This window comes from Curcuma longa, chromosome 4, assembly GCF_044706935.1.
Source record: "Curcuma longa cultivar G26 ecotype Majalengka, Jawa Barat chromosome 4, ITB_CL_G26_1.1, whole genome shotgun sequence".
Classification (NCBI taxonomy): domain Eukaryota; kingdom Viridiplantae; phylum Streptophyta; class Magnoliopsida; order Zingiberales; family Zingiberaceae; genus Curcuma; species Curcuma longa.
In genome coordinates, this window is record NC_133864.1 from 5,255,288 (window position 1) to 5,268,608 (window position 13,321).

The following is a 13,321-nucleotide window of genomic DNA, read 5'->3' on the forward strand; positions in this document are numbered from 1 at the left end:
GAACCTCGCTAAGACCGACTGCACCTAGGATCACCCGGGTCCGACCAAGCAGCACACCGTCAGATCAGTTCGATTCAGTTCTCAAAAAACAGTTCTGTGCAACTGCTAATATAACGTTTAAGCCACGGTTTGAGCATGGAAATTTCAGTCAGTTTGCTACTGGAAAAGTTTTGGTTTCATTTGCCATTATAACTTGCTTCTTTTTTTCTTTTCAAAAAAGACAAATTTCCAGAACCATGAAGTCAAGTTTTACCTTTCAAAATCCAAAATCAAATATTCATGGCGTTGAAACCAAACTGAAGGAGAAAAGTTTTATATGCAAATTTTGCATTGCCTTTTTATATATATAAAAAAACTAAACATAATTAAAATAATAATATTTTGTGACACTTTACTAAAATCCGGCAATCAATGAACCGTGAATTTAGTCCCACATCGCCAACTTCAGCTTATTCGTTTGGGAAAGAACTCTATTTAAATCCAGGCCAGGCCTAAAACAACTCATACCTTTCTCGGCCTTTTGGCTAAGATCAAGTGTAGTATCTGTTCTTATCAGTTTAATATCTGATACGTGGGCCATCGGCCCACTATGATATTAAATTAATTTTTTATGGGAGGAGGCTCAAGACAGTAGCTTGCTATTGGAGCCTCCACGCGTTGCCCATTCGTTGCACTACAGCATGGGCCTGGCGCGACCCAACTAAGCCATTTTAAAGATAATTAAATGTTTTACAAATGTACGAAGCCAATTCTAGTTCTGTAAATGAAAAGGGTTAATCTTGTAACGTCATATCCATTAAGAATTTTTCCATAGAAGCTGACCTCATTCGTAAAAGACAATCGGGGCCGTAGTCTTAGTGGCAAGAAAATGATATTTTATTTTTTTAAAGAACAAAAAAGGAAAAAAAAAGGTAACTCATTTTGATCGAGAGAGATAATGCAGCTGATATTATTTTTAGGTAAGACTATGGGTGGAATGTGAATTGTGAGGTGAGTCAGGATTCCTATTTCCCACACAGTGCGCCACGTCAGCTAGTATTAGGTCAGTGTTAGCTGAGTGGGTGTATAACGTATAATATGTAGTGATTCAAATCCCATGCATTACCCGCCACTGCTCCATCCATGCACGTAATAGCAAACACTAATCCTCTCTCGATCGATCACTGCCTAGTCGCGATCCCTCAACCGCTTTGCCACGAGCTCATGGCTAGGTCAACGCAAACTCGACCAATTCATGAGTTTGCTATTGCTGTGTAGGCTTCGTAAAGAAGTTAATATTCATTGCACAGTGAAGAAATATAAATTAAATATATTAAAATAAATAAATTATTTATTAATAGTCCTAAGATATATATAGATAGGTAGGTAGGTAGATAGATAGGTTATTTTCTCATATTTTACACAAGTAATTAGGAAAACGTAGCCTCAACATGGCCACTTTGGAGGGAAAAAATAATAATTAAATAATATTTTAATATATTGGGAAAAGCAATTCCCCTTGATTCTTTAACCTATTCATTCTCCCATGAACATGACTCAACTCCAACACGACAAATGAAAATAAAAATGACTATTTAAAAAAATTCTTTAAATTATTTAAAACTAAAGTGCCCAACTTCAGCGAATTTATTTACATTAAAATTCCAAAAGCTCCAACTATACTCGACTCGTGCAAATTGTCATACGTAAATTGTATGAAAAAGGAAAAGAAAAAGAAGTAATTGAAAAGTTTAATTGACGTAGAAAGAACAATTTTCCTGGCGAAGAGACTGTTGGAGGAGTGCGATCCACGCAATCGTGGATTTTGCAGAAGTGTTTGGCGATTCAATGAGAAGCACGATATGTGGCCTCAATCTTGCGTACGTTTATATTCCAGATAAAAAAAGAAAACAAAAAGTTTATTATTTGTCTCGCTTTCTTAGCATTTTCATCTTAATTAGTGGATTTTCCATTCCTTTTTAGGTGTTTAATTTAAAAGGCATTTCTTGTAAATTATACCCTCTTTTAGCATTTTCGATTAGGTTCTAATTAACATTGTCGGCTAGCTCTCTCTGTATTACTTCTTTGTAAGCTAGTCTTAGTTGTTAATACTAACCCCCCCTCGATACCTTTGACTACGATACCTTTGTCAGAGACGGATTCACGAATTAGAAATGACTTGAACTTTGAGTGTGAAAGGGATGAAATAAATATCCAAATAAAAGAAACAAAGAGAAAAAGAAAGAAATCTCTTTAGTGTCAAGTTGTAGACTATAAAATATCTATGTAAATTTTTTTTTATCAGGCTAGAGTCCAAGATTGTCATAACTTAGATCCGTCTTTAAATTGTGATTTTATACTTAAATGTGATATATACTTTGTACTCTAAGAATTGAGATTAAAGCTGGTTTTCTAGTGGTTTCAAGGTCTCTTGATCGTCAAGCAACATATTGTCGACGACCATGGCACCCAAAGTCGATAAGGGTATTTTAGGAATTTCATTCATTTGGAGATAGGGTACTTTTGGATAGGATAGGTCACATCAATGTAAACCCAATATAGGAGGCCACCGTACGTCTTTTTTTATTAATTAATGAATATAAGAATAATTAAATTTCATAAATATATTAAAACCTCTATGATACAATTATAGTAATTAAATAAAAATATTAAATTAAACTCCTTTATCAGTAAATATAAATTTATTTTAAGATGGACATCATGATTATCAGGAATAATTAAAAACTTATTATTATTATCTTTATATTTACAAATAATTAAGAGATTGGGAATTTTGGAGTAATTAATTATGAATATTCATTAATTAATTTATAAAGCACGTGAGCAAGTACTTTTGTGTAGGGATGAATCATAAAGTGGTTGACTGAGGCGACGGCACGTCGGACAGTGGGTACTTTTGTGGGCCGATCGCACGCCTTCCCGAAAAAGCATGCAGATCGTTTTTGTTTCTCCACTTTCTCCGTACCTCAGAAGGCAACGTTGTCAAAATCAATTTGAATTCCAAACACCTATTTTTAGGAATTATATTAGAGATTAATTAAGCTTATCCGATAAACACGGTATAGGATCTGCTTATCTTATAAATTTAAAATATAATTTATAAAAATATTTATACCATTATTCTTTTAAATGTTTTTAATAAATTCTAAATCTATTAATTGTTTTTTAATTTTCTGATATATATTTGTAAAATAGCACCACTGAACCCATCCGATTATGGAACCAATTGATCATCTTGCTGACCATTTGCGCCCATATTGCTAATGGTCTTAATGGTCAATACCGCATCGGTTAAATTATCAGTCAAGAAATACCAAGTCGCCCGGCTCAAGACCGACCTGCGAGGAACTTATATAATCAAAAGGAGTCGGAGTTTTGGCTCGACAATTGATTGCTTGCGCTATCAAAAGCTCATCTAGTAACCGTCCCTGAGCTCGTACACTCTTTCTCTCCTTGAAATTATATCCGATCCGTCGTAGTAAACACACTTGTTCAAACATCCTTTAATACATTTAATAACTAGATGATATTGCTTTAGGGTTAGTTTAGTTGTTTTCTGCATGGGAACTGACGTATTGTGATAAGATGGTTTAATCGGAATACCAGATCGGATTTTTAACATGTGTGAAATGTCTCGTTAATTGTACTGGTTTTCTCATTGATTGCTTGTGCTAAAAAGGTGTAATCTGTCACATCCTTTAATACTAGATGATATTGTCTTATACAAGTTCAAATCCTCGATTTCACTGTTGAGAGTTATCTGTGTACCGTGCCTCCAAAAAGAAATAAATCGATAATCCATTACAGTTTTTTGATCATGATCGGAGAAGAACATTGTCTCAGGCTATTTCACCACCTTTCTATTTTAATAAATTTATTTCATTTAAATAATTAGGTATACGGACATAATTAAAAATTTTTATGTGTGTGAAATGTCCAATGAAATGTCTTTATCTGCATGATTATCCTAATTAATTAAATGATATAAAATTATTATCAATTTTTGATAAACAAAAGAAAAAATATTCGCATGCATCAGGCGATGGATGGGGATTGATGGAACTATCCATTTAACAACTTGGGTCGCTTGTGTCATGGAAGCCAGCCACCGCCAGTCATCTTCCACCTCCCGCCTCTCTCTCCTCTCTCTCTCTCTCTTTCTCTCTCTATATAAACAGAACAACTTCAGGCTTCAGCTTCGGATTATGCCCTCCAAATTCTTCCAATCCATCCATATTCTCGCACCACCTTCTTCTTCTTCTTCTTCTTCTTCTTCTTCTTCTGTTTGATCTCCTTAATTTATGATTATATAAATATTCATGGTTTTCGAGTCACGATCGTCAGTTGCCGCACTTGTTTGACTCCTCTGCTCTGCGCCCAGAAATCGCGCGGAACGGACAAGTGAAATCAGTCCAAGCACGGCACTCATCTTCTCGCCTTTAATTTGATCTTCGCGATCTTTCGTTTCTGTTAACTCACCGGAGATTGACAGCAGCGACCATTCGAGCGATCGATCGATCTTGTCTCCGTTTACCGTGCTCTGTTTCTCCTTTTGCTACTCGATCTTCTTCCTTCCTTCCTTCCTCATCTCTCTCTGAAGGTGGTGGTGGTGCAGTCACTCCGATGTTGCAGGAAGAAGTACTTGTTGGAAGAGGAGACCAAGCGGTTCTGCCTCTCTCAGTCTCCATAAGCCTGCCGTCGTCTCCCTTTGGGCCTGCCTCCCCTGCTGCGATCGAGCTGCCGGAGCAGGAGTCGAAACAGGGGAAGTCGTTCCGTTCGCAGCCCGTGCCGGCGCGCGCCGCCGACCAGTGCAGTCACAGAGACAAACGCTTTGATCCGTTCAAGACGTGGTCCGGGAGACTGGAGAGGCAGCTCTCCAACCTGAGAGGGAAGCCGCAAGATCCGGATCACGCAGATGGTGACGGCGGCGGTGAGGACGGTGAGGCTATGCCGGCCGTGGATCGATACTTCGACGCGCTCGAGGGGCCGGAGCTGGAGACGCTGAGGGTGTCGGAGGTGTCGATTCTGCCGGAGGACGAGAAATGGCCGTTCCTGCTCCGCTTCCCCATCTCCTCGTTCGGGATCTGCCTCGGCGTGGGCAGCCAAGCCATCCTGTGGAAGATGCTGGCCGACTCCTCGTCCGTCGGCTTCCTCCACGTGAGTCCGGTCGTCAACCTCGCCCTCTGGTCCGCCTCCCTCGCCATGACGGCGATCGTCTCCTGCATCTACCTCTCCAAGGTGGTGCTCTACTTCGAGGCCGTCCGACGGGAGTACCACCACCCGGTGCGCGTCAACTTCTTCTTCGCGCCGTGGATCGCCGGGCTGTTTCTGGTGCTGGGCGCGCCAGACTCGCTGACGGCCGGCCGGCCCCCGGTGGCCGTGTGGTACGTGCTGATGGCGCCGATCCTCTGCCTCGAGCTGAAGCTCTACGGGCAGTGGATGTCCGGCGGGCAGCGGCGCCTGTCGAAGGTGGCGAACCCATCGAACCACCTGACGATCGTCGGGAACTTCGTGGGGGCGCTGGCCAGCGCGTCGATGGGGATGGAGGAGCCGCCGGTGTTCTTCTTCGCCGTGGGGCTGGCCCACTACCTGGTGCTCTTCGTGACGCTGTACCAGCGGCTGCCGACCAACCAGACGCTGCCCAAGGAGCTGCACCCGGTCTTCTTCCTCTTCGTGGCGCCGCCGAGCGTCGTCTCCGTCGCCTGGGCGAGGATCAACGGCGAGTTCGACTACGCCTCCAGGATCGCCTACTTCATGGCCATGTTCCTCTACGTCTCTCTCGTCAGTCCAATCGAATCCTTTTAACCATCATTTTACAAAAAAAAAAAAATCGATCCTTTTTTTTTAAAAAACTTATTTTTTGTTCGATTCTCGAAGATTAATGATTTGGTTATCATTTAATTCTTATCGATTTTATTTTTTTTTTTTTTGCAGGCAGTCAGAATCAACTTCTTCCGAGGATTTAGGTATAAAAATTATTTGTATTTTATTTTATTTATTTATTTATAAAAAATATACTCCAAATACAAATTAAATGAATTATTTTTTAAAAAAATAAATAAAATCTATTGGACTCAGGTTCTCTCTTGCTTGGTGGGCTTATACGTTTCCAACTACGGCCTTCTCGATCGCGACTATCAAATATTCGATGGTTGTCACGAACTCGTTCACTAGAACTCTAGTGGTCTTCTTCTCCGGCATCTCCGCCTTCACTGTGTGTGTCCTCTCGATCTCTACTATCTTTCCATGCCTTTGTCCTCCGCGACCTCTTCCCCAACGACGTCGCCATTGCCATCGCCAACAAGCCAACGCCAACAAACAGAGGCCCAAGTTGAGCAAGTTCATCGCGCATCTCCGATCAATCGGCTCGGACACAAAGGAAATGGAACAAGCTCTAGAGGTTTGAAGTATTGATATGTGTTCAATATTTTCAAGGATTTTAATCTGGTCTAGTGAAAAAGGATCTTGCTCTTGCTATTTTTATTAACTTTTTGGAATTATACTAGATTTTTGTTATTATTACTAGATTTTTTAAATAATAATAATTTAATATCATAAATGAGCTGATGATGATATTTGGCACTTTATAACCTGGCCATGATTTAAAGATCAGTACTCTTTTCCAAATAAAAAAAATTATCATTGTGGGACTAAATTAGATTGGCCAGCCACCCAAGTTAGTTTCGATTGTGTCGAACCCATGTCGACTCGTGTGTCGAGCCTGGTTCATGGATTGTGTCGAACGGGCACGGCTCTTATGATCAAGCCTGACCCAAAATTTTAAAAACTACAAAAATAAAATAAAAAATAAAAAATTATTTAACAAATGATTAAAAATAATTTTATTGAAAAATTAAGCTGGTTTAATTTTATTTTTTTATTTCTCCATTTTATTTTAAATATACATATATATTTAATTATTCTACTTAATATACAAACTTATTTATCAAAAACCTTATCGTATTTTTATAATATAAATAAAACGTTGATCAATAAAGGTTCATAGTTCATCCCTCTTTTTTTTTTTTTGGGTTCACCTTTCATATTCGAGTTGATTCATATATACAAGTATTAGCGGCAACAAAATAGACTCTCTAACTTTTTCTTATTTGTTATTTCTCTTCTCCCCTTCCTCCTCCTCGCAATATAATTTTGGAAAAATAAACAAAAAGACTATACAATTTTTTTTTTTGCTGTCTACCGAGTTGTTCGATCAATCGATTGATGAGTATGGATCAGAAATGCTCCTTGTGGAACTCGAACTTGGTCGAACCCCTCTGGTTGAAGTCATGGCACAACTTGCCTAGCTCCTGCCCTAGAACCGGTGCTCCACAGTAGAATACTCCTGTGTCAGTCCAGTGGGTGCACCATGGATTCAAGTTTGCCAATGTGGTAGGAAAATCGAACAGGGATGATCTTGATGAGTTACAAAACTCACCTATTTTAGCACAGGGATGCTTGGAACTGATCTTGGTGAAGACTTTCTTCCAGTTGGGTCTAGCAAAATGAGTGCGCACCTAATCGAATCAATTCGAAAAATATTTGAAGTTGTTAGCAAGATCTTTGGTTCGAACCATATGATTGTTTGTGCCTCAAATGCATTTAGCAAGATTGCTCTCACCCTAGTGCCAGAGACTATGTCGACACCATTTTTCGCATGATTGAGAGCTTGGATCATGGTGATTAGAGCTGACCTTGCATCTCCTTCCTCATACACACTCGTCAAGTAATTGTGCATCTCGATTATTCCCTGATTTGTGCAAGGAAACTGGTTAGGAACTAGCAAGTGCAAGGATATGGTATACATTGTATGTGCCGGTGAATCGAGTTGTGGAAGTGGCTCACCCGTTGGTCTAACTCAGCCACTTCATTCATAACTCCTTTAAACCAATCGAAGGAGCCTTGCTCACGCGTAACCCAATAGAAATATGCATTTGTTGTTCTGAGAGACCACTTTACTCTGCGCGAGGCCTTCATGAGTGTGGCTAAATCGACTCGCTCACCATTTCGTGGTAGCGTCGGCGGGCAGAGCTCGGAGAGTGCATCCTGTATTGGAGGAAACACTGATAAATTGGCATCTCAACTGAGGTAGTAGTCCTATATTTGAATAGGGCACAATAAGAACAAGGAATGCAAGTCTCACATTCTCCTCTTCCATTTTGACAATGTTGTTAAGTAGATCCTTCAATATGCTAATGAAAGGTGTTGCACCAATGCCGAGGCCGACGAGTAGAAGAACGTCGTACTTCTTGTAATCTTGAGCCGGAGCACCGTATGGCCCATCGATCAAAAGCTTTGGCAGACTGCAATTTGAAAATGAGCTCTCTATTGTATCGCTATGAACATTATGATGATATAGTTTAGATAGTGTTTCAATTGTCCCAGATAGTGTTTGAGACATACCTCTTCTTGGTAGCATCATCTGCTCTCAAAAGGCCACTCTTTCCTGCAACTGAAGGTTCACATGCTGCCGCAAAAACTCGCTTTAGTTCCCTTGTCCAATCACCGAGCTGTCTAATGTGGACGCTTAAGTAGTCGTCTCCAGGAGCAGAAGTGATTGAGAAAGGATGCCTGAATGAAAAGAAGACAGCTTATATTAGACATAAAATTTTCAAGAACTGATTTGGCATCTTGGATTTTACCATTCAAAGGGTGAGACAGCGGGGCACTGCACGAACATGTACTGACCACTCTTGTAGCGGAATGCTGCAGGCTTCGACATCTGAAGCGTGAGAACATTACCTGGATATATGGCTACCTGAATATGAAGTTGAGAAGTTACTAAGTTACTAACACTAGATGGTTCTCCATGGACAGTCTAACTTTTCGCAATAGAGCAGAGTTACCTTTACTAAGCGAACAGAGTAATGACCGGACCTGAGGGCCCTTAGGCTCCTCTCCCCGACGTACAGAAGAACAGGAACTGCAAGATACATCCATGTCTGCATCAGTCAAGAAAGTTGAGTTACATAATAGCAGAACAATCATAAAATTGAGATGCCAATGCAGAAAGAACTTACTGTCTTATTGTACCACTTGTGGATGAGGTAGAGAAATTCTCCATGGACAATGAACAAAATGTAGACAATGACAAACAGGTGGTGAGAGTACCAAAAAGCATTGAAGCCAGTGAGCCTATCGAAGGGCTTAGGGAACTTCACTAGGCTCCGACGAAACCAGTGTGTTGCAAGGACGAAAGCCACCACCATGCAGACCACCATTATGATTCCAGTGATGCCCTCAACGCCTCGCATGAGATCTAAGTAGGTTGGCTTTGTGTCCCCAAAATAACGTTGCAAGCCTTGGTACTTCTCATCGGAGGAAGAGATGAGCCGGGGAAAGTCACAAGTGATATGATTGCCGGCATGGAGGATTATTCCAACGACTATCGCTGCTGCTATAGTCTAGATATGGTAAATACCAATTGTTAGAAAAACATTCTGTAGATTAAAGTAACATCATTTCTCCTATCTGATGAACCCCTTTAGTTCGACATCAAAAGCCCACAAGGTCTAGTTTCTCATCTAGTCTCTAGTCAAATTTTGCTACTTATCAATGACTTCTTCATTATGCCATCAAAGCTTTTGAGTTACTCCAGGCCCATTAGCATCACATGGATAAGTGGAATAATTCATTCTTTATAAATATTATAAGAGTGTCCTAACTTAAATAATTAAATTGACTTTGTCCTGATTGAATTGACTTCGCCAAATTCAAGATACTATGAAAGTTAGGCTTGTTACCTCAGAGTCATGAAAGATGTAGTTAGGATGTTTCATGCTCATTTAGATACTAATTTTGAGATTCAATGGATTCCAGTTATAGATGTTTGAAAGTATACCAACAAACATTCATTTTGAAATCCAATGGACTCCACGTCTAAAACTATACTAACAGTAACATATTTGTGAACAAGTGATTCAGATGACAAGCCAATCTCAAGGATATGGTTTCTGATTAACCTTAAAATTACACTTATAAACGGTTTGGTTTGTGCATCACAAGTACAAAGACTCGAAGTCTAAATAAACTGCAACTAGAAATCCCACCCATTTGCATAATGCTAAAAGGGATAGAACATACGGCCTAGCTGTCATGGTGTGGATTGGCACGTGTTTCTTCCCACTTCCTTTCATGTTCACTCATTTATTATTTCATTCTTAGCAGCCTTTGGCAGCTGTAACAGTCACTGATTTGCATTGCAGCTGGAACCAAATAGTTTTAATCAATGATTAGATATGCAAATATATCCGACAAGGTATATCTATCTTCCCTATACATGAATGAAGTAAAAAGTGACGTGTTCTATCCACTGGTGATTAGGTGATGCTTTCATTCTCCACATCTATCTGCCTAACTTATTATTTAATCAAATCATTGCTTTCCACGCGCATTCCTTCATATGCCGTAGGTCACACATAACAGGAGAAGAAAAAAATAATGGAGCAAGGCCAGTGTGCATTAATTAATTAGAAAGGAAAATTTATTTAGATATTGTGAATACTGTTTTACAAGAAATTGTTTCTCTGTTTTTTAATCACGTAGCAACAATTTTACCATTGCGTCAAACTTCATTCATTCAGATAGCATTTATGAAACTATAACTGTAAAATGAAAATTAAAAGGGGAGGGATTTCAGACTAACCTTGTGGAAGTTGATGTTGTCGTCGAATGGCAGGGCACGGGCGAGGCTGGTGGAGCGTAGCCAGGTGATGGTGTTCCGGCACACTGGGAGGAGGATGAGAGCCATGTTAAGCTTCAGCGTCTCGGCGGCGCCCTTGGCGGTGGTGAGGCAGTAGCCCATGACGTGGAATGCGTACCTGTTGCGGTACTGTATGAATTTCCAGGTGAAGAGTCCGGCCATGAGGGCGATCCACAGCGTCACCACCCACAGCCTCTTCCAGTTCTCCTCCACGTAGTAGGCCACCTTGGCGGTCAGCTTCCCGATTGGCCCCTTCTTCCTCAGCCCGGCCAGGTTCTGGCTCAGCGCCTGGCTCGTGTAGCTCAGCGCTTGGCTGTAGTTGATGTACGTGTCCTTTTGCAGCAGCAACGTCTCCAGTTGCCAAAGCTGTCCGCCATGAAAATTGCTTTAGCAGGAATCCATCTAGTTAAAGTCTCGATTAGTTTGTTCATTGATACAAGCGATCGACATGGCTTTCTTCGACTCGAAGGGAACATTAGTGCTGGAAAAGACATGGATTTGCGAGAAGTGACAGTCTACAGCTGTGTGAATTCTCCATGCACAGAAATGATCTAGTTGGTCCCCAAGTTTGACATGAGATTCCAACTCATTTCTAGAACTCGAAAAGGAGATAGGAACAGATCCACCAAGAAACAAGAATGAAACCAAAGCTTAAGATTGACGAGAGGATGTGCCTTCACCAGATGGAAACAAAAGTCAACGGGTCTGCTTCACTTTATGGAAGAGAAGACGGCCACACACAGGGCCCAGACCAGTGCTAGCTTTACAGGTATATACTCCTACCTCATTCTTGTCTCATGGCTGCTAATTCAGTTATGATTCAATCTATGTAAGCTGATAGAACTAGCTTAATTTGTTTTTTTTGTGCCATGCAATTTAAAGAACAGACAGACAGACCTCGATGTAGCCGAGTCTCTCGGGATCCAACTCCTCCATTATTAGAGCTGCGTACTCCTCTGCCTGTTCTTTCAGCCTCGACAGCTTATTAGCAGAAGCACTAAGCATTATTATCTGAAAGAAATTGACGATGAACCAACTCAATGCAAATGGAAAATAACTACTTTGTTGATAATCTTTATATCAAAATCGATATATTGATGTGCAATTCAAATGGAATTAACAAAGCGCCAAAAAGATTTTCTTTCCCCATCATCATCAGTCTTTGGCCTAAATGCCCCTCACCCACCACTAGTCAGCGTCAGTGGACAGTGATTGAGATGGGCAAGGGAGTAAACTAATTCCATTGGAATAAAAATCAAGATAGGAGCTTCCACTTCCTCTCATTGTTTTTCAGTTAGAGAACCATTTGAATGTGTCAATGAAAGCTGAGAGTTTTTGTGAGGCAAGGCAAGGAGTGGAGGAAATGGGCAGGTGAGGAGTGGTTGGTGTTGATGTGCTGCTTCTGTTCACCAACTCCAATAAGCTTAGTGTCTTGAATTCATGCAGAAGAAAGTAATTAAGTTGACTCTGTAAATGATTCAAGATTCAAACCAAAAAAAAATCCTAAAATACAACTAATTGCTTGCATAATTGGGTTGGTGTTCTTTTGGAAGATGTAAATGTTGAGCAAGAAAGGAAGAAGGGAGGAGGGGAGGGTAAAAAGTTACCTCTTTTACTTCCTCCTCTGTGATGTGGCCGTCCTCGTTCTTGTCCACCCTAAACAGATTCAAAATTTGAAAATTGGGGATCAGATCTGGGATCGGAAGAAGGAGAGAATTAGGGATTTGTTACATGTCGAAGAAGATCTGGAGTCGAGAATCGAAGCTTTGGTCGGTGATCTGACACCAGAACTCGTGGAGTTCCTCTCTGCTGATCCGCTCGCCGTTCAACCTTCGTCTCCTAGTCAATGCGTCGAACAGCTCCAGCGCGAACTCCTTGGAGTCTTTCATTCCTGCATGCGGCTAGGGTTTGGTTACATGGAGTGGAGATCGATTGGGGAAGAGGTGGGGGATCGAGGAGGAACCTATGCATTGGGCGAAATCGGATCGGGCGAGGTAGTTGTCGCGCGCGAGCTTGTCGAAGTTGCTCCGCACCTCGTTCCACGCGTCGACGCCGTTGGCGTTGCGGCCGCTGATGAATCGGAGGCCTCGGAGGGCCTTCTGGGCGACGGATCTGGTCCGATCGAGCTGCGCCCGCTGCCGGCGCGCGGCCCTGGCGGCCAGGGCGGAGTCGATCCCCGGCGACGTCGAGGAGGACGGGACGGGCTGCCGTGAGGGCGGACCGTGGCCCCACGTGAACCTTTTGAGCTCCGCCTTGAGGTCCTCCTTCAGCTGCCGCGCCCGCGCCACCGCCTCCGCCTTCAGCTCCTGCGAGATCTGCCGCAGCCGGTGCGACGAGCTCCGCCCGATGGACGGCGACATCGACGCAGACGCCACCTCCGACAACGTCGCGTCCGACGCGTACCCGGCCTCAATCGCCCCCGCCGCCGCTGCCGGCTCCACGCTACGGAGAACGATGGTGTCGTCGTCCTGCAGGTCGATCGTCACCTCCACGAACTCCTCCCCATCGTCGGACGCCATCGCCGACGTCCCCGGCGACGACGCCCCGCTCATCCCCATGCCCTCCGGCACCGCCACCGTGTCCGACGCCCATCGACGCTCGTGCCGCGTCGCCGACGCC

The 13,321-nt window shown here is 42.2% G+C and overlaps 2 protein-coding genes and 1 non-coding gene across 3 annotated transcripts; 2 read left to right on the forward strand and 1 right to left on the reverse strand.

Annotated features, from left to right (window-relative positions):
- Positions 1–503: 503 nt before the first annotated feature.
- On the forward strand, positions 504–700 carry LOC141828737 (U2 spliceosomal RNA). The gene has a single exon (XR_012601827.1). It is a non-coding gene; the product is annotated as a U2 spliceosomal RNA (small nuclear RNA).
- Positions 701–4,623: 3,923 nt separating this feature from the next.
- Positions 4,624–6,406, forward strand: LOC141826138 (S-type anion channel SLAH3-like). The gene is given in 5 exon segments (XM_074713386.1): positions 4,624–5,781; positions 5,935–5,966; positions 6,079–6,241; positions 6,243–6,296; positions 6,299–6,406. Coding segments are annotated over 5 exon segments (1,515 nt in total).
- Positions 6,407–7,038: 632 nt separating this feature from the next.
- LOC141826966 (respiratory burst oxidase homolog protein A-like) lies at positions 7,039–13,320 on the reverse strand (the record flags this gene model as incomplete). Its single annotated transcript, XM_074714271.1, has 14 exons — positions 7,039–7,345; positions 7,439–7,517; positions 7,622–7,750; positions 7,846–8,046; positions 8,144–8,303; positions 8,404–8,571; positions 8,643–8,758; positions 8,847–8,942; positions 9,021–9,404; positions 10,646–11,068; positions 11,600–11,713; positions 12,310–12,358; positions 12,434–12,593; positions 12,666–13,320. Coding segments are annotated over 14 exons (2,844 nt in total), but the record flags the coding sequence as incomplete, so codon positions are not given.
- Position 13,321: the final 1 nt, after the last annotated feature.